Source organism: Loxodonta africana, chromosome 7, assembly GCF_030014295.1.
Source record: "Loxodonta africana isolate mLoxAfr1 chromosome 7, mLoxAfr1.hap2, whole genome shotgun sequence".
NCBI classification, from domain to species: domain Eukaryota; kingdom Metazoa; phylum Chordata; class Mammalia; order Proboscidea; family Elephantidae; genus Loxodonta; species Loxodonta africana.
This window is the reverse complement of record NC_087348.1, coordinates 7,517,103-7,541,852: the sequence shown is the minus strand read 5'-3', so window position 1 is coordinate 7,541,852 and position 24,750 is coordinate 7,517,103. Positions and strand designations below refer to the sequence as shown.

General features: G+C 52.5%; 1 protein-coding gene across 1 annotated transcript; it reads left to right on the top strand.

Annotated features, from left to right (window-relative positions):
- The first annotated feature begins 3,184 nt into the window (after window positions 1–3,184).
- CARNS1 (carnosine synthase 1) lies at window positions 3,185–12,582 on the top strand. The gene is made up of 7 exons (XM_064287703.1): window positions 3,185–5,323; window positions 6,073–6,896; window positions 7,099–7,273; window positions 7,362–7,447; window positions 8,188–8,419; window positions 8,584–8,864; window positions 10,174–12,582. The coding sequence occupies exons 1-7, from the start codon at window positions 4,999–5,001 to the stop codon at window positions 11,398–11,400; spliced, it is 3,150 nt and encodes a 1,049-aa protein (XP_064143773.1). The 5' UTR covers window positions 3,185–4,998; the 3' UTR covers window positions 11,401–12,582.
- Window positions 12,583–24,750: the final 12,168 nt, after the last annotated feature.

Here is a 24,750-nt window from a genome sequence, read left to right as displayed (position 1 = left end):
TGGAACATTGGCATGGCCGCCTGTCAAATCCTGGAAGGCAGTGAGCCCAGATCTGGAATGTTCTAACGACAGGGCCACAGGCTTCCAGAATACACTCACTCTACACGAGTTCTGTGGTACCCGCTAAGTGCCAGGCCAAGCCCTGGGCCCGGAGAAGAACGGTCCCACTCCCAAGTAGCCTGCGGTCTAGAGTAGGGAATCACGGGTATTTCCCGACCCATATCTGCAGAGAGCCAGCCCTGAGGGAAACCAAGGCTCAGGAGGGGAAGGACTTGGCCAAGGCCTCACGTCCCTTAACAGACCCAAAGTTTTCCTCTGACCCTCACCATCAGCAGTTCCCGCTATACCTTGGCCTTCCCTGCTGGGGCTTTCTCCTTCCTGCCCCCCACTCTGCAGCCCTGCATCACCTCGCCTGAATGTGGGCAGCAGCTGAGGCCCCTGAGGGCTCCAAAGCCCTCCCTTGCTCCTCCACATCCACTGGGGTACCTGTCACTTAAAAACTCGCTTCTCTGCAGCTCACTAAATCCTTTCTCAAACGACCCCCCACGGCACCCTTTCTCTGTGGCTGGCCCTGAGAGCCGTAGTAGAGGAAGGCGGAATGGAGGCTCAGAGAGGTTGGGTGCCAGCCCAGGAGCATGGTGAGAGGCATAGCTGGCCACGAAGCAGACCTTCTGTGCCTTCTAGAGACAAAGCCTCAGCTCTAGAGGGGGACTAGGGGTGGGATTCCAGGCACAATCGCAGCTAGGGGGAGACTTGCCCCTGGAGTCTGCCATAAGCGCCCTGCCCCCCAGCACTCAGCCCCTGTGCCACTCCTGCCTGGCTGGAGAGTAGGGGACAGAGAATACAGCCATGTGGCTGGAAGGGAGGCCCTGGTGGCAGTAGGTCACCTGGGTACAGACCCTAGGGGCAGGTGGTCTCCAGCAGGGCCCTGCATTTGGGCCCATCTAGGGCTGGGACTCTGCCTTCTGGAAGCATTTTCTGGGCAGCCCTCTGCCAGTTCCATTCTCAGCCATCTCCATGGGGGGCCTGAGCTGAGGGGTCCACAGGGCAACCACCAGCATGCCAGTGCCCAGCCAGGGCGACCTGGGAGTGGGCACAAACCCCATTGTCCTCTCTGCACAGTGTGTGTGCACAGGGGAGAGAGTGGGGCGGGTGGGGGCACCCAGGGCCCAGCCAGCAGACACACTCGGCCTCCTGGCCTGCACTGGATGCTGTGCGGGGCAGGAGCCTGGAGGCGGACAGACCCAGCACTTCACACAGGCTCTGGCAGAGGGAAGACCTCAGTTCCGGCTCTCCCCAGCTATGTGACCTTGGGTAAGTCACACCACCTCTCTGAGCCTTAATTTCCTCACCTGTAAAAGGCAGAGGGAGCTCTGGTGGCCCAGTGGTTAAGAGGTTGGCTGCTAACCAAAAAGTTGGCAGTTCAAATGCACCAGCCACTCCTTGGAAACACTTTAAGGTAGTTCTACTCTATAGGATCACTGAGTCGGAACTGACTCGATGACAAGAGGTAAAAGGTAGAGGAGAATAACTGCTACTCAGGGGGCCACATGCCACACTCCCATAGAGTCCTCTGCACAGGGCCTGGAACAAGCTCAAGCAGCAGCTGCTGATACTACCACTGAGCGCCCACCTGCCAGGCGCCCTGCCCACCTGAGCCTGGGCTGAAGTAGGCATTGTAATCCCCATTTCAAAGATGAGAAAACTGAGGTCCCCAGAGGCTGCATAGCTTGTTAGATGTCAAAGCTCATGCTCTTTGGGTGCAGCTGGGCAACGACCCTGCCCCCCTCCCCCGTGAGATCAACTAGAGCTCAGGCCACCCAGACAGCAGGCCATGGATCTTTTGGGGGGCTGGGAGTGGATCTCCAGGGGGCTGCACCTCAATCCAGGAGCCAGGCCCCCTACAAAGAAGGCTGTGTATGGATCTGGGGCCGGGAGGGCCCTCGATTTGTCTCAGTGGTGGCAGGGGTGGGTCTTCAGAAGCTAATCTGTATATAGCTGCAGAAAGCACCCAAACCTGGCCCCTCTCCTGCACCCCACAAGTGCCACAGGTGCCCCTGGGCTGGCTGGCTTTGTCCCCAGCCCCTCAGTCCTCTCCCCTAGCCCAGGAGGCTCACAGAGGACAGGCCAAGGGGATCCAAGTCCGAAACGGTCAGGGAGAGTGGGAGCTGTGGGTGTGTGGTGGGGAAGCTGCGACCACTCACATGTGGGGTGCCAGACCCTGTGAGACAAGAAAGTGTGGTTTAGATCTGGAAGGGAGGTGCCCCGGCCCCCAGACAGAGCTAGGATTGGAACCCAGCTGGCGTGACACACTCCAGGAGAAGGTGGGCATCTCCAGGTGTGTTTATTTGGGTGAATTGGTGGCTGTGAGCCAGGTCTCTGGGGTGTGCTTCTGTGTATACGGGTGGGTGTAACTGGGTGGAAGTGTCGTGTCTTGTGGCGACTGTGGGTGTGACTGCGGCATGCAGCTGACCTGTGTGTTCCTGGCCAGGTGATCATGCAGACACCCCCTTCTCTGCTCAGACCCACTGGGATCCCTGTGAGCCTGGCCAGTCCCTCGCCTGGCCCCCTGCAAGGCAGAGGGTGTCCCTGGGACCTGGAACTGCCCTCATGCCGGACTGAACTGAGACACCCCCACTCTGGCAAGGGGACCCCACAGACTTAGAGGACCTGGAGAGGGGGGTCTTTCCTGGAGCAGCTACAATGGGGCCAAGTGCTCATTGGTCAGACAGCTGTGGTCCAAGAGCAGGCTTGACTGTGTGCCCTGGTCACCCGCTCCTAGGGCCACCTCACCCCCAAGGGCGGGTTCTAGTACCAGTCTCTGCCCGCGCCAGCCTCTGACTCTCCCTGCCCCCTCCCTCCACCCTCCCGCTTCCATCCCTCCCACCTCTGTCTCCCATAAACTGTCCTTGGCCCTAGCCCTGTCTTTTCCATCCCCAGACCTGTGTCTGTGACCCTCTCGGACAGTCCTTGCTCATTGTACCTGGTCCCGCATCTCCCCTCACTGTTGCTGAACATCCCTGCCTGTCCCTCCAAGTTTGTCTCTCGCAGTGGCGCCCTGCCCCTGGCCTATCCGAGGTCCCCCAGCCCCCCAGTGCCCCAGGTCTCAGGACTGGCTGAGAAGGTTTTGGCGGGAGGGATCTGAGCTGGCCCGGGCGTGGTCCCTTTGTCCAGCCGGCGGCAGGGCTGAACTTGACCCCTCCAGCCCGCTCCGCCCACGGCGCACTGGGCATGCCCCAGGGGCTGCTATAAAAGGTGGCACCGCCCCAGCTCGGTGCTGTGCCGCCGCTGCTGTCACCCAGCCACCCGCTGCCTGCCCGCCCGCCGAGCCCTGCTGCCCACCGAGCCGCTGCACCCGCAGGTACCCCAGCTCCGGCCCCCAGCACGGGTGAGCCAGGAAGGGGGGCTGCTGGGGCAGGGGCTGTGGGGACAGGGACCCCGAGCATCCGGCCCCAGAAGGGTCCTCAGCCCTGCCCTCAGCACAGAGGGACGGGGTGCCCCCACTCGAGGGGCTCAGCTGGGTCGGGACCCCTGTGCTGCCCTGTGTAGCCCTGGATCTGTGAGCTCAGGGGTGCAGAACCCTTGGGGTGCAGGACCTTGGGGTCCTGGCACAGAAATCTCTGCCTCCTTAGGGTGGGGGTAGGGCAGCCTTGGAACCCTCCTGGCTGGGACAGGACAGAGGCATGGTGGCAGCCACCTGTCTACCCCCAAACTCTTTGGGACTGGGTGGTGGGGTAAGGACTCAGATGCCCTGACCCCCTCCTTTGTCTCTCTGTCCCTCTGTCTCTGCCATCAGTCTCTCAGCCTCTCCACCTGCGAGATGGTGAGTCCCCTCTGGTCCCTCCCCCCAAGACCCAAGACCATGGACAGAGGGAGGGCCCAGAGGGCAGCGGTTGACACCCAGAGCCTAACCCTGCGGCTGCCCTGTCATTCCTCGCTCTGCCTCCCATAGGAGCAGCAGCCTTCATTTCTCTCCACTAGCCCTGGGAGGTGGGCACCGTTAGTCTCCCTGCATACCCATTCATCCAGCAACACGTCCTGAGCACCTACTGTGCACCCAGCAGCATTCTAGGTTTGGGGGCACAGCAGGGAGCCCACTTTCTGAGCAGGGTGGAGGCTCAGAGGTTTGCTCTGGCAAGCTGAGATTCAAGCCTAGGCCTGAGGTCCAGACCTCTGTCCTCCCAGCCACAGCAACCAAGGTGATCTTGGTCCAAGCCACAGCACCCCACGATTGGACAGGGCAGGCGCCAGGTACCCACCTCTCAACATGCCCAAGGTGGCAACGTGCCCGGCTGCCAGGCCTCCTGTTCCAGGCTGGGGGACAGCAAGGAATACGTGTCCCCACCTGTGTTCGCACTAAGCCTCCAGCAGTCCTGTGAGGTTGTCAGCCAGGGAACAGCCACCCCATATCTCAGAGAGGGGCAAGGGGCTAAGACCTCACTGACATAAAGTGTTCCCTTGACTTGAACCATCTTAAAACAGGGGCACCCGCCTTTGTCCTCCCCATGCCTTGCACCAGGCTGGGTGTGCAGTGGGGCTTCCGGGGATACTTGGTCCCACAGAACTCCATGATGCCAGATGGGCCACTGAGGCCCCAAGAACAGTGAGCGGCCCAGGGTCATTAAATTGGTGTATGTTTATTTAGTTTTCACTCAACAAACATTTCTGGAATAGCTCCTGTGTGCCAGGCACGGTTTGAGGTGCTGAGGCTGCCTCAGTGAACAAAACAGACAAAAAGCTCCACCTGTGAGCCAAGCCAGGGCAGCGCCTGTGTGTGGGGAGGGACCCAGTGGTCCACACAGCAGGACACGGCTGTCCTCCCCTGACCCAGGGCACTGCAGGCAACAGTTTACAAAGCACTCCCACACGCTTGACCTAGTGACAAGCCTCCACTCCCCCAATCTACTCCATCCTCTCCTGGCCCACTGGGCAGTGTCCGTCCCCAATATAACTCGAGGTTGAGGGGCAGGGGGAGGATCTGGGCTCTGGGGTGACTTGATGTGCCCCCTGGCCCTGCCCACCCAAGGCCCACTCGTTCTGCCCCCTCAGCTCTCCCTGGATCCGCTGTGTCCCGGTTGGGACAGCCCCCTGGGCTCCAAGGACCTGGAGGACGAGGAAGGCCCGTGGAGAGGGGCCTCTGGTCTGCCGCCCACAGGCTGCCTCCCTGGTCCCTGGTGCCAGGACGTGGGCCTGGACTGTAAGGGCTCCCCTGAGGGGGCCGAGGCCCAGGCCTGGACGGCCTACTACTACAGCCTCCTACAGACCTGCCTGCAGCACGCTGGCTTCCCCGAGACCCAGGACCGCAGCCAGGTGCCCCGCACAGGTGCCCAAGGGCTCCACGGAGGGGGGCACTCTGGGGAGGAGGGAGGTGCCCTCAACCCACCTTGCTTCCCATTCCAGAGGGGCAGAGGGGTGCCTGCCAAGAGTGGCCTCTCCCCTGCTCTGGGTCTGTCTGAAGCCAGGGCAGCAAGGCCATTCACCCTGGGCAGGCAGGCCATGTTTCCAAGAACACCGGGCACCAATAAAGGCAGTGACTGAGGTCCCCCATCCACCCCAGAAGATCCAGCCCTGTGATTTGCCAGCCAGGTTCTGGGGGAGCTGAAGCTTCTAGCAGCTGTGAAGTTAGGACCCCAGGCTCCTCCCCTGTTTCATCTGCTTGCTATAGCCGATGGCCACAAAAGAGTTTGCTTGGACAGAGGGTTCACAGCTAGAACACATGAGAATCCCAGTTAGTCCCATTGTATAGACCGGGAAACTGAGACCCAGACAGGAACAGTGGCTCCTCCAAGGTTACACAGAAAGTATTGGCAGAGCCCAGGCTAGAATCCAGGTCTCCTGACACCCAGTCTCCAGAGCCGTCCAGATGGGCAGCAGAGAAGGAACCCAGCCTTCCAGGTGTGGAGGGCTCCCCCTTCCCTATCCAGTCTCCTTTCTGTCCCCCATATGCCTCTCATCCAATCCCAGGAAGGACCAGAGGCCCAAGGGTGAGAGCAGAGGGATGGAGGGGGGAGGCGGGCAGAAAGACAGCAAGGAGAGCCCCTGGTGAGCTGGGCCCTATTCTCTTCCCCCGAGGCTGCCCAGGGGCAGAGGTGACCCTGTGCGTTCTGGGATCCCCCAGCACCTTCCTGTCTGTGCTGCTGGGCGGTGGGGTCCAGAGCCCGGGTGAGTGTGTGCCCGAGCTCCCCCACCCCCTCCTACAGAAAGGGCAGCCCTGCCCTGGCCCGGCCGCATCCCAAAATACCCTCCGACCCTGGCAACGGCCTGCATTCCAGCAGACAGCTGCCCGGCTCTGGGTGGGGGTGGGTTCTGAGAGCAGCTGCCCCCCAACTCCTCGGGCCTGGGCTGGAGGTGGAGGACGTGGGGGCATTAGGCCTCTCCTGGCCAGCTGCCTGCCCCCTCTGCCCACAGGAAACATGCTCCTTTGCCTGTCCCCTGCTTGGCTGACGAAGGTGCCAGTGCCCGGGCAGCCGGGAGAGGCGGCCCTGCTGGTCTCCAAAGCTGTGAGCTTCCACCAGGGGGGCCTGACATTCCTGGACGACTTTGTGCCCCCACGCCGGGTCACCTACTTTCTGGCAGACCTGGGGCCAGGGCCTGGCCGGAGTCGAGAGGCAGCAGAGCTGGCCCGTGACCTGGCCTGCCCCACAGGCACTTCGGCCGAGATGGCCCGGCTGCTGGAGGACCGGCTGCTGACCAGGGGGTTGCTGAGCCGGCAGGGGGGTGTGGCTGTGCCAGCTACCCTGGCCTTCACCTACAAGCCACTGGGGTTGCTGTGGGGTGGGGAGGCCAGCCCAGGACTGCGGCTGGTAGAGCTGAGCGGCAAAGAGGGCCAGGAGGTCCTAGTGAAGGAGGAAGTGGAGGCCTTTCTGCACTCGGAGGCCCTGGGGGACACCCTGCAGGTAACAGGTCTCTGCCCACCCTAAAGCCTGGGCAGATACGGGCCCTAGGGATGGTTTCCAAGTCCTCCTGGGAAGGTGGCCCCATCTTGCTGTGGCAACCCCTGTCTTTTTAGCCGTTTACTCCTGGCTCCTGGGGTCTGAGCATCCCACCTGCAAGCACACGGGTGGTGGTGAGGCAGCCCCTCTGCCCTCCCTGCTGCAGGTGGCCGTGAAGCTCAGTGGCTGGCGCTGGCGGGGGCAGCAGGCATTGCGTCTGCACCCAAGGGTGGAGCTGGGTGCAGTAGTGAACACGGTGCTGGCGTTACTGGAGAAGCTGGAGGAGGAGGAGAGTGTCCTGGTGGAGGCTGTGTGCCCACCTGTCCGGCTGCCCAGCCCAGGTGAGAGCCTCGTGGGCTTCTGGGGTGAGGGCGGGGCCCAGCCTCCTGGCCGCTCTGGGCTGGGCTCAGGCCTCCTGTCTTCCCCCAGGCAGCACCCTGCCAGGCCCTGAGCTGGCTGTTCGCATCTGTGCTGTGGTATGTCGCACACAGGGGGACAGGCCCCTGCTGAGCAAGGTGAGCAAGGCCTGGGCTAGGTGGGGGCCCTACCTGACACATCACAGCCCAGCCCTACTCACCTGATGAAGGCCCTGGGCAGTCTCTGGGCAGAGAGGGGAGGGCAAAATCTTGGGGGCTCCTGGTTGCCTGCAGGGGGGCCTCCTGGGTCTGACACTTTCTCCCTCTCCTGCAACCCTTCCTGCACTTCTCCTGTATCGGGATCCCCTGCCCCTGTGCTCAGCCCTAAGCTGAGGCCCAGGGCCCAGGGGAAGCCTCTTCCCAGGGAGCTCCTGCCCTCATGGGAGGCCGACCCAGCGTCCCCAACCAACTCCAGTGCCCGGAGCCCGGTAGGAGGGTCTCCAAGCCAGGAGCTCCAGGAAGGCTTGGGGGACTCTCCAAACCGAGGGGGCTTTGTACTTGCTCTGAGGGAGCTCCAAGCGGGAGTCAGGGAGAGGGTTCCCGGGGCGATGCTAGGGCTGGGGCACAGCAGGGTGGTTCAGGCCCCCAGGGCTGCAGGAGCTAGGAGCAGGAACCCCAGCTGGGCCTGGAAGCCTGGGTAGAACCCTGAAGAGGTCTGGGGCGCAACAAGGGTGGGTGGTTTGTGTAGCTTAAGTCGCATTGGGGGATGGGAATTTTGGAATGTCTGGTGAAGGATCTGGCCTGGGTCTTGGCGTTAGGGGAGGTGTGTGTGTGCAGGGGGAGGAGGGTCCTCGGAGGGCCCCTCTCGGGTCAATGCCCCAGAGCCGTGCCCTGCCCAGGTGGTGTGCGCCGTGGGTCGTGGAGACCGGCCGCTGCGGCACCACAGCTCCCTGCCGCGGACGCTGGAGGTGGCGCTGGCCCAGTGCGGCCTGGGCGAGGCGGCACAGGTGGAGGCCGTGCAGCAGAGCGTCAAGGCGGCGGCCGAGGCCGCGCTGGCCGCCGTGCTGGCCCTGGAGGCCGGCCTGAGCGCCGAGCAGCGCGGAGGGCGCCAGGTCCGCACCGACGTGCTGGGTGAGTGCGGGCGCGGGCGTACGGGTACGGGTACGGGTACGGGTACGGGTACGGGTACGGGTACGGGTACGGGTACGGGTACGGGTACGGGTACGGGTACGGGTACGGGGCCGGGGCCGGGGCCGAGCCGCGGCCGCCGCGCTGAGCCCGCTTCCGCCCGCCAGGCGTGGACTTCGCGCTAACCGTGACCGGCCGCGCGCTGACCCCCGTGGCCCTGGAGCTGAACGGCGCCCTGTGTCTGGAGGCGTGCGGCGCGCTCGAGGGGCTGTGGGCCGCGCCGCGCATGGGGCCTGCGGCCGAGGCGACGGCGGCGGCGCCGCTCGTGGAAACCATGCTCCGGCGCTCGGCGCGCTGCCTCATGGAGGGAAAGCAGCTGCTGCTGGTCGGCGCCGGCGGCGTCAGCAAGAAATTCGTGTGGGATGCTGCGCGCGACTACGGGCTCAAGGTGGGCGGGGGCGGGCGAGGGGCGGGGCGGGGCGGGACGAAGGGCGTGGCGAGGGCGGACAGGGGCGGGAGAGGGGCGGGGTCTGTCCAGGGGGTGGGGCGGGGCCTTGGCGAGAGGCCTTCGCTGGTAATGGTGGGGCCTGCGCTGGTAGGGGCGGGGTCTGCGCAGGAATGTCCTGGAAAGAACGCGAGCCTGGGGTGGGAGCCAGGTCCTCTACCCTAAAGGGAGTGGGAGGCTAAACTCACCCTGGCCTCTCAATGAATTCTGTCCCCGCTAGATGTGAGAGACCCCTTCGGGAGAGAAGAGGAGCCCGGGGTGGACGAGCTGGGGAGGCGGTGACAGCATTTAGGTTTAGCCTCAGAGCCGAAGCCTGAAACGCCAGGCTAAGGATCCTAGCTCCATCCTGGGGAAAGGGTGGATCCTTGAGGTTGAATTCCTGACCCTTGTCACCCAGTTTCACAGCAGTGGCCTCACATTGCAGAATCTTTAGCCATGCAGATGGGGTAGACATTCTTGTTCCCATTGAACAGATGAGAAAACTGAGGCCAAATGTCTACACTCTTCTCAGACCAGCCCTAATTGCCCACAGTGGCCTCCTCTCCCCTCCCACAGTACAACACCCCTCGGTAAACCCTACCCTCCAGCCCTTCCTGCTCCCCTTTGCTCCCTGCCTGAGACCTTATGTTCTCCCCTAGAACATCACTCCACTCCTCAGCTGCCAAGCATTATAGTCCCAATGCAGTCAGTCACCCTACCCTCCCTCCTCAGGGGCTGCCTCTGCCCTGGGCACCTGCCTCTTTGTGTCTGGGACTCCATGGGATTCCTCTGCAGACACCTCCCAGTGTCCGTGCATGGCGAGTGGATGACCACCAAGGGCATGATGCTTAAAGAGACCAACTGGTTTCTCTGCACGCCCAGGCCAGGGAGAGGCTGGCTGTGGGCATGGGCTCCATTCCTCTGCACTTTGGCCACTCCACCCAGGTCTCGCCCTCTCCCTCTGGCGCCTTTCAGATCACTGCTCCTGGCCTTTGCTCAGGCTGACTCTGATGCTTCAGCTCCCAGCTTAAGCCTTGCCTCCTCACAGATGCCTTCCCTCCCCTCCAGCTGGGTTAGTTGTCCCACCTCTGCACCTTCCGTTTATTCATTGGTACCTATTGTGTACCAGGTGGTGTACTAGGCATGAGGAATGCTGCGGAGAACAAGGCAGGAAAGGTCCCAGGCCAAGTCCTAGGCCCCTTTCCCTCCTGCCGGCACCCGACATGGGCTGACCTGGGTGTGTCCCTGGCACCCCCTCCTGTGCTTTCTGCAGCTGCACCTGGTGGAGTCAGATCCCAACCACTTCGCCTCCCAGTTGGTGCATACCTTCATCCACTTCGATATGACGGAACACCGCAGGGATGAGGAGAATGCACGGCTGCTAGCAGAGCTGGTGCGGGCGCGCGGCCTGCAACTTGACGGCTGCTTCTCCTACTGGGACGACTGCCTGGTGCTCACGGCCCTGCTCTGCCAGGAGCTGGGGTTGCCCTGCAGCCCGCCGGCCGCCATGCGCCTGGCCAAACAGAAGAGCCGCACCCAGCTGCACCTGTTGTGCCGCCGAGGCCCACCCTGGCCAGCGCCCTCTCTGCATGCAGTGCCCTGCTGCCCACTGGAGAGTGAGGCAGACGTGGAGCGAGCTGTTCGCCAGGTACCTCTGCCCGGCGTCATGAAGCTGGAGTTTGGGGCAGGCGCGGTGGGCGTGCGGCTGGTGGAGGATGCGTCGCAGTGCCGTGAGCACTTTTCCCGGATCGCCCGCGACCTGCAGGGCGAAGCTGACCACCCAGGCATCGGGCTGGGCTGGGGCAACGCCATGCTGCTAATGGAGTTCGTGGAGGGCACGGAGCACGATGTAGACCTGGTGCTATTTCGTGGGCAGCTCTTGGCAGCTTTCGTCTCCGACAATGGCCCCACGCGGCTGCCCGGCTTTACCGAGACCGCAGCCTGTATGCCCACTGGGCTGGTCCCCGAGCAGGAGGCGCAGCTGGTGCAGGCAGCTTTCCGCTGCTGCCTGGGCTGTGGGCTGCTGGATGGGGTCTTCAATGTCGAGCTCAAGCTGACTGGGGCTGGGCCGCGGCTCATCGAGATCAACCCCCGCATGGGCGGCTTCTACCTGCGGGACTGGATCCTGGAGCTCTATGGCGTGGACCTGCTGCTGGCTGCCGCCATGGTGGCCTGTGGCCTCCGGCCTGCCCTGCCTGCTCACCCGCGCGCCCGAGGCCATCTGGTGGGAGTCATGTGCCTGGTATCCCAGCACCTGCAGGCGCTGAGCTCCACCGCCAGCCGCGAGGCCCTGCAGGCGCTGCACGACCGGGGTGTGCTGCGCTTCAACATGCTGGAGGAGTCCCTGATGTCCGGCGAGTACGAGGAGCCCTACTGCAGTGTGGCCTGTGCTGGGCCCCGCCCCGCTGAGGCCCGCATCCGCCTGCTGGGCCTCTGCCAGGGCCTGGGCATCGATGGACCCCATTACCCCATCGCCCATTTCCTGTCCCACTTCAAATAGCGCTGGGGTAAGGGGGCAGGGGGCAGAGTGCCTAGGGGGAGGGGGCTGTGGTGCTCTCTGCTCCTGAGGTTCTCCCTGCCTATCTCCCCATTGCCCTGCCCCACCCGGCCTGGTCCACTGCAAGGCCTCAGGTCAGTGCCAGGTCAGCAGAGCCATTTCAACACCAAGATTTCATCTGCCTCAGAAGAAAGGATCTGGGGTGGGGACACCGCAGGGCCCTCTTGCCCTCCCAAAGTCTCCAGCCCAGCCCACAGTGGCCCCAGAACTCAGGCCTGGGAGAAGTAACAACAGCTGTACCCCCTAACCCCTGGGAAGTGGGAGTGGGCCCCAACCCAGACCCTCCCCTAACCCCTCCAGGTCTCTCTCTCTTCCTGCCACCTACCTGACTGGGTCCCTGGCCTTAGACAAATCCCAAGAAAGCCCTCGACTAAACCTCCTGCCCTTTTACCCTGACTCCCTCATTTAACAAGTTCCAGGATAGCTCTAGAACCCGCTGCCAATGCCCTTTGGCAGTGCCCCGCCTGGCTCATTTGGCCTGAGCAATAGAAGGCGGTGGCCTGGGGTCAGCAGTCACACCTCTATGCAGACACTGTTGTCCCCATTTAACAGATGAGGAAACAGGCTCAGAGAGGAGAAATGACTGCCCCAAGGTCACACCACAGTGGGTGGAGGGCCGAGGGGTACAGTGCAAGGTCCAGGATTCTGCTTTAATTAAGTCTTACATGCCCACTCAGCTTCTAGGCTCCCTTGCCTTTCTCCCCGCCCTGCCCTGAGACACGTGAACACTCCTCCCATGCACCATCCCCATGAAGCTTTGGTGCTTTGGCCTCTGGCACACCTAACTAGCATTGAAGAAGCAGCAGCTGGCAGCAGAGTCTACACACCCTTCCAGATTCAGGGAGGCTGCTGTGAGAACTCCCGTCTCCGTGCAGCACAGGAGCTGTGGACAGCTCCATGGGCATTCTCCACGCACCCCCCACCCCCAATAAAGCTTATAGACTAGTGATGTGTCTCGAGTCTGGGGTAGGTTCTCTTGACTGGGACAATGCCTCCAGGCTCAGCTAGATGGTGGAGGTGCTGAGATGCGGGCAGCGTGCGCTTATAGCATCTGGAGCCAAGAACAAACCACTCCGCCAGCCAACCCTCTGGGCTGATCTTCAGCTGGGGCTGCCCTACACCTGTACCAGGAATTACATCCTAAGGGCCATACTCAACCAGGTAACCCTCTGCAAGCCTGGATACCCCGAGCTCCATCCACTCACACCCAGCCTCCCACATCCACTTGGAATGTACATGCAGACAGCTCCAACAATCAAAACTCACACTCAGAGCCTGGTCTGGCCCAAATTCACCCCTAGAGAGCTTCATTCAACAAGAATCCACTCCCAAATCTAAAGTCACAGACCACTGTTGGTGTGCTCATACCCTCCTTCTGTCCACAAAGTTTTACTAAGAGCCTATTGTGTATTAGCAGCCCTGGTGGCGCAGTGGTTAAGAGCTACAGCTGCTAACCAAAAGGTCACCAGATTGAATCCACCAGCCACTCCTTGGAAAGCCTATGGGACCGTTCTACACTATCCTATAGGGTTGTTATAGTCAGAATTAAATGGATGGCACTGGGTTTGATTCCTTTTTTTTTTTAATTTTTATTGTGCTTTAAGTGAAAGTTTACAAATCAAGCCAGTCTCTCTTACAAAAATTTATATACACTTTGCTGTATACTCCTACTTGCTCTCTCCATAATGAGACAGCACACTCCTTCTCTCCAACCTGATCTCTGTGTCCATTCAGCCAGCTTCTGTCCGCCTCTGCCTTCTCATCTCCCTCCAGACAGGAGCTGTCCACACAGTCTCATGTGTCTACGTGGTCCAAAAAGCTCACTCCTCACCATTATCATTTTCTATCCCATAGTCTAGTCCAATCCCTATCTGAAGAGTTGGCTTTGGGAATGATTCCTGTCTTGGGCTAACAGAAGGTCTGGGAACCTTGACCTCCGGGGTCTTTCTAGTCTCAGTCAGACCATTAAGTCTGGTCTTGTTACGAGAGTTTGAGGTCTGCATCCCACTGCTCTCCTGTTCCCTCAGGGGTTCTCTGTTGTGTTCCTTGTCAGGGCAGTCATCGGTTGTAACCAGGTACCATCCAGTTCCTCTGGTCTCAGGCTGATGTAGTCTCTGATTTATGTGGCTCTTTCTGTCTCTTAGGCTCATAATTACCTTGTGTCCTTGGTGTTCTTCATTCTCCTTTGCTCTAGGTGAGTTGAGACCAACTGATGCATCTTAGATGGCTCCTTGCTAGTGTTTAAGACCCCAGATGCCACTCTCCAAAGTGGGATGCAGAATATTTTCTTAATAGATTTTATTATTCCAGTTGACCTAGATGTCACCTGAAACCATGGTCCCCAAGCCCCCGCCCCTACTACGCTGGCCTTCGAAGCATTCAGTTTATTCAAGAAACTTCTTTGCTTTTGGTTTAGTCCAGTTGTGCCTACGTCTCCTGTATTGTGTGTTGTCTTTCCCTTCACCTAAAATAGTTCTTGTCTACTATCTAATTCGTGAATACCCCTCTCTTCCCTCCATCCCCACTCTGGTAACCATCAAAGAGTATTTTCTTCCCTAAACTACTTCTTGAGTTCTCATAATAGTGGTCTTATACAATATTTGTCCTATTGCACCTGACTAATTTAACTGAGCATAATCCCTTCCAGGTTCCTCCATGTTATGAAATGTTTCAAGGATTCATCATTGTTCTGTATTGATGCATAGTATTCCATCTTGTGAATATACCACAATTTATCCATTCATCCATTCACGGGCACCTTGGTTGCTTCCATCTTTTTGCTATTGTAAGCAGTGCTGCAATGAACATGGGTGTGCATGTATCTGTTCATGTAAAGGCTCTTATTTTTCTAGGATATATTCCAAGGAGTGGGATTGCTGGATCGTATGGTAGTTCTATTTCTAGTTTTTTAAGGAAGTGCCAAATCGATTTCCAAAGTGGTTGTACCATTTTATAATCCCATCAGCAGTGTATAAGTGTTCCAGTCTCTCCACAGCCTCTCCAACATTTATTATTGTGTGTGTTTTGGATTAATGCCAGCCTTGTTGGAGTGAGATGGAATCTCACCGTAGTTTTGATCTGCATTTCTCTAATGGTTAATGATCCTGAGCACTTCCTCATTTACCTATTAGTTACCTGAATGTCATCTTTAGTGAAGTGCCTGTTCATATCCTTTGCCCATTTTTTAATTGGGTTATTTGTCTCTTTGAAGTTGAGTTTTTGCAGTATCATGTAGATTTTAGAGATCAGATGCTGATCGAAAATGTCATAGCTAGAAACTTTTCCCAGTCTGTAGGTAATCTTTTTACTGTTTTGGTGAAGTCTTTGGATAGGTGTTTGATTTTTAGGAGCTCCCAGTTATCTAGTTTTTCTGGTGTTTGTGGATTGTTAGTAATGTTTTGTATACTGTTTATGCCGTGTATTAGGGCTCCTAACATTGTCCCTAATTTTCTTCCATGATCTTTATCGTTTTAGATTTTATATTTAGGTCTTTCATCCATTTCGAGTCCATTTCTGCACATGGTGTGAGGTATGGGTCTTGTTTCATTTTTTTGCAGGTGGATACCCAATTATGCCAGCAGCATTTGTTAAAGAGATTGTCTTTTCCCTATTTAACTGATTTTGGGCCTTTGTCAAATATCAGCTGCTCGTATGTGGATGGATTTATGTCTGGATTCTCAATTCTGTTCTATTGGTCTAGGTATGTGTTGCACCAGTACCAGGCTGTTTGACTACTGTGGTGGTATAATAGGTTCTAAAATCAGGTAGTGTGAGGCCTCCCACTTTTTTCTTCTTTTTCAGTAATGCTTTACTTATCCAGGGCCTCTTTCCCTTCTATATGAGGTTAGTGATTTGTTTTTTCATCTCATTAAAAAATGTCATTGGAATTTGGATCGGAATTGCCTTGTATCTACAGATCACTTTTGGTAGAATAGACATTTTTACAATGTTAAGTCTTCCTATCCATGACCAAGGTATGTTTTTCCACTTAGGTGGGTCTCTTTTGGTTTCCTGCAGAAGCGTTTTTTTTTTTTTTTTTTTATAAGTCTTATACATCTCTGGGAAAATTTATTCCTAAGTATTTTATCTTCTTGGGGCTACTGTAAATGGTATTGATTTGGTGGTTTCCTCTTTGATGTTCTCCTTGTTGGTGTAGAGGAATCCAACTGATTTTTGTATGTTTTTCTTGTAACCTGATACTCTGCTGAACTCTTCTATTAGTTTCTGTAGTTTTCTTGATGAATTCTTCAGGGTTTTCTGTGTATAAGATCATGTCATCTGCAAATAGAGATAATTTTACTTCTTCCTTATCAATCTGAATGCCCTTTATTTCTTTATCTAGCCTATTTGCTCCGTCTAGGACCTCCAGCACAATGTTGAATAAGAGTGGTGACAAAGAGCATGCTTGTCTGGTTCCTGTCTCAATGGGAACACTTTCAGGCTCTCTCCATTTAGGATGTTGTTGGCTGTTGGCTTTGTAGAAATGCCCTTTATTATGCTGAGGAATTTTCCTTCTATTCTTCTTTTGCTGAGAGTTTTTATCATGAATGGGTGTTGGACTTTGTCAAATGCCTTTTCTGCATCGATTGATAAGATCATGTGGTTCTTGTCTTTTGTTTTATTTATATGATGGATTACATTCATTGTTTTCCTAATGTTGAACCAACCCTGCATACCTGGTATGAATCTCACTTGGTCCTGGTGAATTATTTTTTTGATATGTTGTTGAATTCTATTGGCTAGAATTTTGTTGAGGATATTTACATCTACATTCATGACGTATATAAGTCTATAATTTTCTTTTTTTGTGGTGTCTTTACCTGGTTTTGGTATCAGGGATATGGTGGCTTCATAAAATGAGTTTGGGAGTATTCCATCCTTTTCTATGCTCTGAAATACCTTTAGTAGTAGTGGTGTTAACTCTTCTCCAAAAGTTTGGTAGAACTCTACAGTGACGCTGTCTGGGCAGGGCTTCTTTTGTTGGGAGTTTTTAAATTGCCTTTTCGATCTCTTCTTTTGATATGAGTTTATTTAGTTGTTCTACCTCTGTTTGTGTTAGTTTAGGCAGGTAGTGTGTTTCTAGAAATTTGTCCATTTCTTCTAGGTTTTCAAATTTGTTAGAGTACAATTTCTCATGGTAGTCTGATATGATTTTTTTAATTTCAGTTGTGTCTTACTCAGGTTATTTGCTTCCTCTCCGGTTTTTCTTTTGTCAGTTTGGCCAGTGGTTTATCAACTTGGTTAATTTTTTCAAAGAACCAGCTTTTGGTCTTGTTAACTCTTCCAATTGTTTTTCTGTTCTCTATTTAATTCTGCTCTAATTTTTATTATTTGCTTTCTTCTGATGCCTGAGGGTTTCTTTTGTTGCTCTCTTTTTATTTGTTCAAGTTGCAGGGACAATTCTTTGATTTTGGCCCTTTTGTTCTTTTTGTATGTGTGCATTTTTTTTTTTAATTTATTGATATAAATCGACCTCTGAGCAGTGTTTTAGCTGTGTCTCAAAGGTTCTGATAGGAAGTGTTTCCATTCTCATTGGGTTCTATGAATTTCTGTATTCCACACTTGATGTCTTCTATAACCCAGTCGTTTTTCTGTTATTTATTTCTACTTTTATGGCCTTATGGTCAGAGATGATGCTTTGTAATATTTTGATGTTTTGGATTCTGCTAAGGCTTGCTTTATGACCTAATATGTGGTCTATTCTAGAGAAAGTTCCATGTGTGCTGGAAAAGAAAGTATACTAGGCTGCTGTTGAGGATAGTGTTCTGTATATGCCTATAAGGTCAAGTTGGTTGATTGTGCCATTTAGCTCTTCGTATCTTTACTGAGCTTCTTTCTGTTCTGTCCTTCACTGAAAGTGGTGTGTTGAAGTCTCCTACTGTAATTGTGGAGCTGTCTATCTCACTTTTCAATGCTGTTAGAGTTTGTTTTATGTATCTTGGGGCCCTGTCATTGGGTGCATAAATATTTAATATGGTTATATCCTCCTGGAATATTGTCTCTTTAATCATTATGTAGTGTCCTTCCTTATCCTTTGTGGTGGATTTAGCTTTAAAGTCTATTTTGTCAGAAATTGATATTGCCACTCCTGCTCTTTTTTGATTGTTGTTTGCTTGCTATATTTTTTTCCATCCTTTGAGTTTTAGTTTGTCTGTGTCTCTAAGTCAAAGATGTGTCTCTTGTAGGAAGCATGTAGACGGATTGTGTTTTTTTTAATCCATTCTGCCACTCTCTGTCTCTTTATTGATGCACTGAGTCTATTTAATTCAGTGTAATTATGGATAGGTTTGAGTTTAGTGCTGTCATTTTGATGTCTTTCTTTGTGTGTTGTTGACAGTTTCATTTTCCCACTTAATTTTATGTGCTGAGTTTATATTGTCTTTTCCTTTTAATCGTTGTTGTTGATTTTGTTTTTGCTGAGTCTTTATTTTTTTCTTGTATTTTATTTTGATGAGTAGGATTGTTAGTCTCCTTTGTGGTTACCTTAATATTTACCCCTATTTTTCTAAGTTTAAACCTAACTTTTATTTCTTTACATCACCTTGTCTTCCTCTCCACATGAAGGATCTGTGACTACATTTTTCTTCATCCCTCTTTATTGTTTTAAGGTTGTCTTCGTTTTACAGAATGACATTGCTGTTTCCCTGTTTTGAACATTTTTTTTTTTTTAATCTTGATTTATTTTTGTGATTTCCCTATCTGGGTTGACAGCTGGTTGCTCTGTCTTGTGTTCTAGTCTTGGGTTGATATCTGATATTATTGATTTTCTAACCAGAGAACTCCTTTTTTTTCCTTCAATGCTTTATACAAGTCATCCCATCGCCTTCTTGCGTGGGTTATGCTGAGTAGTCCGATCTTATTCTTATTGTCGCTCCCTTGTAGGTGACTTCTTGTTTATCCCTAGCCACTCTTAATATTCTGTCTTTAGCTTAGGTTTTGGCATGTTTGATTATGTCTTGGTGACTTTCCTTTGAGATCTACCTTATGTGGAGTTTGATGAGCATATTAGATAGATATCTTCTTGTCTTTCACGATATCAGGGCAGTTTTCTGCCAACAAATTTTCAGCAATTCTCTCTGTATTTTCTGTTATCCCTCCCTGTTCTTATACTCCAGTTGCTTATAGGTTATTTCTCTTGATAGAGTTCCACATGATTCTTAGTGTTTCTTCATTTTTTTCATTCTTTTATCTGATTTTCTTCAAATATATTGGTGCCAAGTGTTTTATCTTTAATCTCACTAATTCTGCCTTCCACTTCCTCAATTCTGCTCCTCTGACTTCCTATTGAGTTGTCTAATTTTGTAATTTTATTGTTAATCTTCTGAATTTCTGAGTGCTGTCTCTCTATGGATTCTTGCAGCTTATTAAATTTTTCATTATGTTCCTGAATAACCTTTTTAACTTCTTCAACTGTTTTATCTGTGTGTTCCTTGGCTTGTTATGCATAATGCCTGATCTCCTTCCTGATGTCTTGAAGGGTTCTGTATATTAATTGTATTCTGCACCTGGTAATTTCAGAAATATACCTTCATCTGGAAGATTCCTTGAGTCTTTGTTTTGAGAGCTTGTTGAAGCGATCATGGTCTGCTTCTTTATGTGATTTGATATTGACTGTTGTTTCTGAGCCCTTTATAAGTGATTGTATTAGTTTACTTTGTGTTTGCTTGCTGTATCCTAGCTTCTTGCTTATTTTGTTTTGATATGCCCCCCCCCCCAAAAAAGTAAAGTATTATAAAGACATGGGCAAAGAGCTGGAGATAGAAAACCAAAAGGGAAGAACATGCTTAGTGTTTCTCAAGCTGAAAGAACTGAGGAAAAAATTCAAGCCCCGAGTTGCAATAGTGAAGGATTCTATGGGGAAAATATTAAAGGACGCAGGAAGCATCAAAAGAAGATGGAAGGAATACACAGAGTTGTTATACCAACAAGAATTAGTTGATGTCCAACCCTTTCAAGAGGTGGCATATGATCAGGAACTGATGGTACTACAGGAAGAAATCTAAGCTGCTCTGAAGGCGCTGGCAAAAAACAAGGCTCCAGGAATTGACGGAATATCAGCTGAGATGTTTCAACAAATGGATGCAGTGCTGGAGGTGCTCACTCGTCTGTGACAAGAAATATGGAAGACAGCTTCCTGGCCAACTGATTGGAAGAGATCCATATTTATACCTATTCTCAAGAAACCTGATCCAACCGAATGTGGAAATTGTAGAAAAATATCATTAATATCATACGCGAACAAAATTTTGCTGAAGATCATTCAAAAATGGCTGCAACACTATATTGAGAGGGAACTGCCAGAAATTCACGCCGGTTTCAGAAGAGGATGTGGAACCAGGCTATCATTGCCGATGTCAGATGGATCCTGACTGAAAGTCGAGAATACCAGAAGGATGTTTTCCTGTGTTTTATAGACTAAGCAAAGGCATTTGACTGTGTGAAACTTAACAGATTATGGATAACATTGTGAAGAATGGGAATTCCAGGATGCTTAATTGTGCTCATGAGGAACCTCTACATAGATCAAGAGGCAGTTGTTCAGACAGAACAAGGGGATACTGATTGATTTAAAGTCAGGAAAGGTGTGCATCAGGGTTGTATCCTTTTGCCATACCTGTTCCATCTGTATGCTGAGCAAAAAATCTGAGAAGCTGGACTATATGAAGAAGAATGGGGCATTAGGATTGGAGGAAGGCTCATTAACAACCTGCATTATGCAGATGACACAACCTTGCTTGCTGAAAGTGAAGACGACTTGAAGCACTTACTAATGAAGATCAAAGACCACAGCCTTCAGTATGGATTGCACCTCAACATAAAGAAAACAAAAATCCTCACAACTGGACCAATAAGCAACATCATGATAAATGGAGAAAAGATTGAAGTTGTCAAGGATTTCATTTTACTTGGATCCACAATCAACAGCCATGGAAGTAGCAGTCAGGAAATCAAAAGACTCATTGCATTGGGCAAATCTGCTGCAAAGGACCTCTTCAAAGCGTTGAAGAGCAAAGATGTCACCTTGAAGACTAAGGTGTGCCTGGCCCCAGCTGTGGTATTTTCAATCACATCATATGCATGTGAAAGCTGGACAATGAATAAGGAAGATTGAAGAAGAGCTGACACCTTCGAATTGTGGTGTTGGTGAAGAATATTGAACATACCATGGACTGCCAAAAGAACGAACAAATCTGTCTTGGAGGAACTGTGGCCAGAATGCTCCTTAGAGGCAAGGATGGCGAGACTGCGTCTTACATACTTTGTACATGTTGTCAGGAGGGATCAGTCCCTGGAGAAGGACATCATGCTTCGCAAATACAGGATCAGCTGAAAAGAGGAAGCCCCTCAACAAGGTGGATTGACACAGTGGATGCAACAACGAGCTGAAGCATAACAACAATTGCAAGGATCGTGCAGAACTTGGCAGTGTTTCATTCTGTTGTGCATAGGGTCACTATGAGCCAGAACTGCCTCGATGGCACCTAACAACAACATGCTCAATTAGGCTGCTCGAGTAAGCTAGCTTGATCATTTTTGCCTTTGAAGCTCTAATGTCCTGTCACCAGATGGCTAGAGCTGTAACGAGGTATATGAACCTAGAAGTCCTTTCAGTTTTCTTGTAATGGATTCAGCTCATGTGTCCAGGTAGTTGGTCATCAAGTGTTTGGTACAGGTTCTGTCCTACAGTCTTAGAGGGACAGGAGTGATTGGTGTAGGTACACGTATCTGATTGCAGCAGGGGGTCATGCTCTGAACAAGGCAAGGGGCTGACAACCATCCCCTGAGTGTCTGTGAGGAAAGCATGTCCCTGTGCCCTAGAGCACACAGGCGGGTGGCTTCTGCAGCTGGACCATGGTCACCCAATGCTTTTGGTTGTAAGGACCGGAAGGTACCCCTTATCCTTGGACCCCTGTCGCGGGTGGCTAGGTGACGTGGATGGAGCCACCAGTCCTTAGGCCCCTGATGTGGGTAGGTGAGGACCTTGTTTAATAGGCAAAGCAGTGTCAAACATCAAACACCCACCTCTCGACCGCACCCCTGAAACACTTGTAGTCTGCCAACAAGGGCCTATTCTCCTGAAATGGACCCACATGGGTCCATGCAAGGGGGAAGGGTATTCAAAGTCCATGGACCGTCTGTGCCTGGACAGGAGCCACTTCTGTTCTGAGCTCCCCAGCTTAGTGAAGCTGGCAGATTATCTTTTCCTCCAATTGTGAATTTATCTTCTCCAAGGCTGGGAGAATGGCTCAGGACATGCAGCAGAACCTATCTCAGGACCAGGGAAATCAACAGCCACTGAAGCCAGCTTGGGGGCTAGGGACATGGTAATATAAACACAAGTACTTAGCTTTTGCTGAGAGTGCTGTTCTCTGGTTCTGGAGGTGTGAGTAGGCTGTGTGGCTGGCTGTCTCTCCCTGAGGAAACTGTGCCCATAATGCCCCACCATGGTTGCTCCGGGGAATGGTGCCTGAGGGTTCCTGGAGGTTTAGGTTTAGCAACTCCTCTTCTCTTCTGAACCGTCTCTCCCTGCCCCCTGCTACTCAGTCCGTTTCCTAACTTCGTGTTTGATCTTCAGAGCTCCTAGCTTGTCATAAATATAATCGTTTCACTTGTTTTTGGGGGTCTTTGATGTAAGAGGGATCACCAGAAGTGTGTGACTACTCCGCCATCTTGGCCCTGCCTCCTAGTTACTTTTTTTTTAATTATGTATTATGTCTTGGAAGAAGTACAGCTGGAATACTCCTTAGAAGCAAGGATGGTGAGGCTTCATTTCAGGAACTTTGGACATGTTATCAGGAGGGATCTGTCCCTGGAGAAGGAGGTAATGCTTGGTAAAATAGAGGGTCGGTGAAAAAGAGGAGGATTATCAACAAAATGGATTGACATACTGGCTGAAACAATGGGCTCAAACATAGCAATGATTGTGAGGATGGCACAGGACTGGGAGTGTTTCATTCTGCTGTACATAGGGTCACTGTCTTAGTCATTTAGTGCTGCCGTAACAGAAATACCACAAGTGGATGGCTTTAACAAAGAGAAATTTATTTCCTCCCAGTAAAGTAGGCAAAAGTCCAAATTCAAGGCGTCAGCTCCAGGGGAAGCCTTTCTGTCTCTGTCAGTTCTGGAGGAAGGTCCTTGTCCTCAATCTTCCCATGGTCGAGAAGCTTCTCAGGTGCAGGGACCCTGGGTTAAAAGGATGCACTCTGCTCCTGGTGCTACTCTCTTGGGTATGATGTCCCCAACTCTGTGCTTGCTACCCTTTCCTTTTTATCTCTTGAGAGATAAAAGGTGGTGCAGGCCACACCCCAGGGAATCTCCCTTTACCTTGGATCAGTGACGTGACCTGGGTAAGGGTGGTGTTACAATCCTATTGTAATCTTTTTTAACATAAAATTACAATCACAAAATAGAGGACAACCACAGAATACTGGGAATTGTGGCCTAACCAAGTTCACACATTAAAAAAAAAAACTTTTATTCTGCTTTAAGTGAAAGTTTACAAATCAAGTCAGTCACTCATACAAAAATTATATACACCTTACTATATACTCCTAGTTGCTCTCCCTCTAATGAGAAACACAATCCTTCCCTCCACTCTCTATTTTCGTGTCCACTCACCCAGCTTCCAATCCCCTCTGCCCTCTCATCTCCTCTACAGACAGGAGCTGCCCACATAGTCTCATGTCTCTTCTTGATCCGAGAAGTTCACTCTTCACCAGTATAATTTTCTATCCCATATTCCAGTCCAATCCCTGTCTGAAGAGTTGGCTTTGGGTATGGTTCCTGTCTTGGGCTAACAGAAGGTCTGGAGACCATGACCTCCAGGGTCCTTCTAGTCTGAGCCAGACCATTAAGTCTGGTCTTTTTATGAGAATTTAAGATCTGCACCCCACTGCTCTCCTGCTCCCTCAGGGGTTCTCTGTTGTGTTCCCTGTCAGGGCAGTCATCGGTAGTAGCAGGGCACCATCTAGTTCTTCTGGTTTCAGGCTGTAGTCTCTGGATTATGTGGCCCTTTCTGTCTCTTGGGCTCATAATTACCTTGTGTCTTTGGTGTTCTTCAGACTCCTTTGCTCCAGGTGGGTTGAGACCAATTGATGCAGCTCAGATGGCCACTTGCTGCCGTTTAAAACCCCAGACACAACTCTCCAAAGTGGGATGCAGAATGTTTTCTTAGTAGATTTTATTATGCAAATTGACTTAGATGTCCCTTGAAACCATGATCCCCAAACCCCCGCCCCTACTATGCTGGCCTTCAAAGTGTTCAGTGTATTCAGGAAACTTCTTTGCTTTTGGTTTAGTCCAGTTGTTACATATATTTTGCGGGGGGGACACAATTCAGTCCATAACAGTCACTACGAATCAGAACCAACTCAGCATCTGACAACATCGTGTACCAAGGAGCCCTGGTGGCGCAGTGGTTAAGCGCTCAGGTGCTAACCAAAAGGTTGGTGGTTCAAACTCACTAGCTGCTCTTTAGGAGAAAGATATAGCAGTCTGCTTCAGTAAAGATTTACAACCTTGGAAACCCTATAGGGTCGGTATGAGTTAGAATCAACTCCATGGCAACAGGTTTGGTCTTTATTGTGTACTAGGTCCCTAACCCAGACCAAACCAAACCCAGTGCCCTCGAGTGGATTCCGACTCATAGCGACCCTATAGGACAGAGTAGAACTGCCGCATAGAGTTTCCAAGGAGCGCCTGGCGGATTCGAACTGCCGACCCTTTGGTTAGCAGCCGTAGTAGCACTTAACCACTACGCCACCAGGGTTTCCACTAGGTCCCTCGTCCCTGGGTGGTGCAAATCCCTGGCGATTTGAACTCACCCAGTGGAGCTGCAGAAGAAAGTCTCGGTAGTCTGCTTCTGTAAATATTACCGCCAAGAAAACACTGTGGAGCTGTTCTACTCTGTAACACGTGGGGTCGCCATGAGTCGGAATCCACTCCACGTCTGCGTTTGGATTTTTAACTAATTACCAGGCGGCGGATTTACTAAATGTGCTTAAATTGACAATGGAACAAACTCCGGCACAAATCCTTATCTGCGGGTGTATGGAATGAGGCCCAAACCCCTTTCGGGCAGGAACCTAGCAACAGAGCCTGCTCGTGAGTTGCTCTCACTGCAAACGCTCTCACTGTAGAGTCTTCGCGCCGGGAGGCACGTTAGGGGGAGCCTGATGCAGCCGCCAGCCTTTCAGGGGCGAACAGGGAGGGGACGCGGTCGCGATCGCCTCTCCCACCCAGCCAGGCTGGCCGCGCACGGCTCGAACAGGGATGGGGACTGAATTTACAGTC

What these genes read in the sequence shown, in the direction of transcription:
- CARNS1 (XM_064287703.1), top strand. Translation starts at nt 4,999, where the DNA reads ATGTGCCCCCTGGCCCTGCCCACCCAAGGCCCACTCGTTCTGCCCCCT. An exon ending in ACAGGCCCCTGCTGAGCAAG is followed by an intron (nt 7,448 to 8,187) that starts GTGAGCAAGGCC and finishes TGCCCTGCCCAG; the next exon opens with GTGGTGTGCGCCGTGGGTCG. An exon ending in GGTCCGCACCGACGTGCTGG is followed by an intron (nt 8,420 to 8,583) that starts GTGAGTGCGGGC and finishes TCCGCCCGCCAG; the next exon opens with GCGTGGACTTCGCGCTAACC.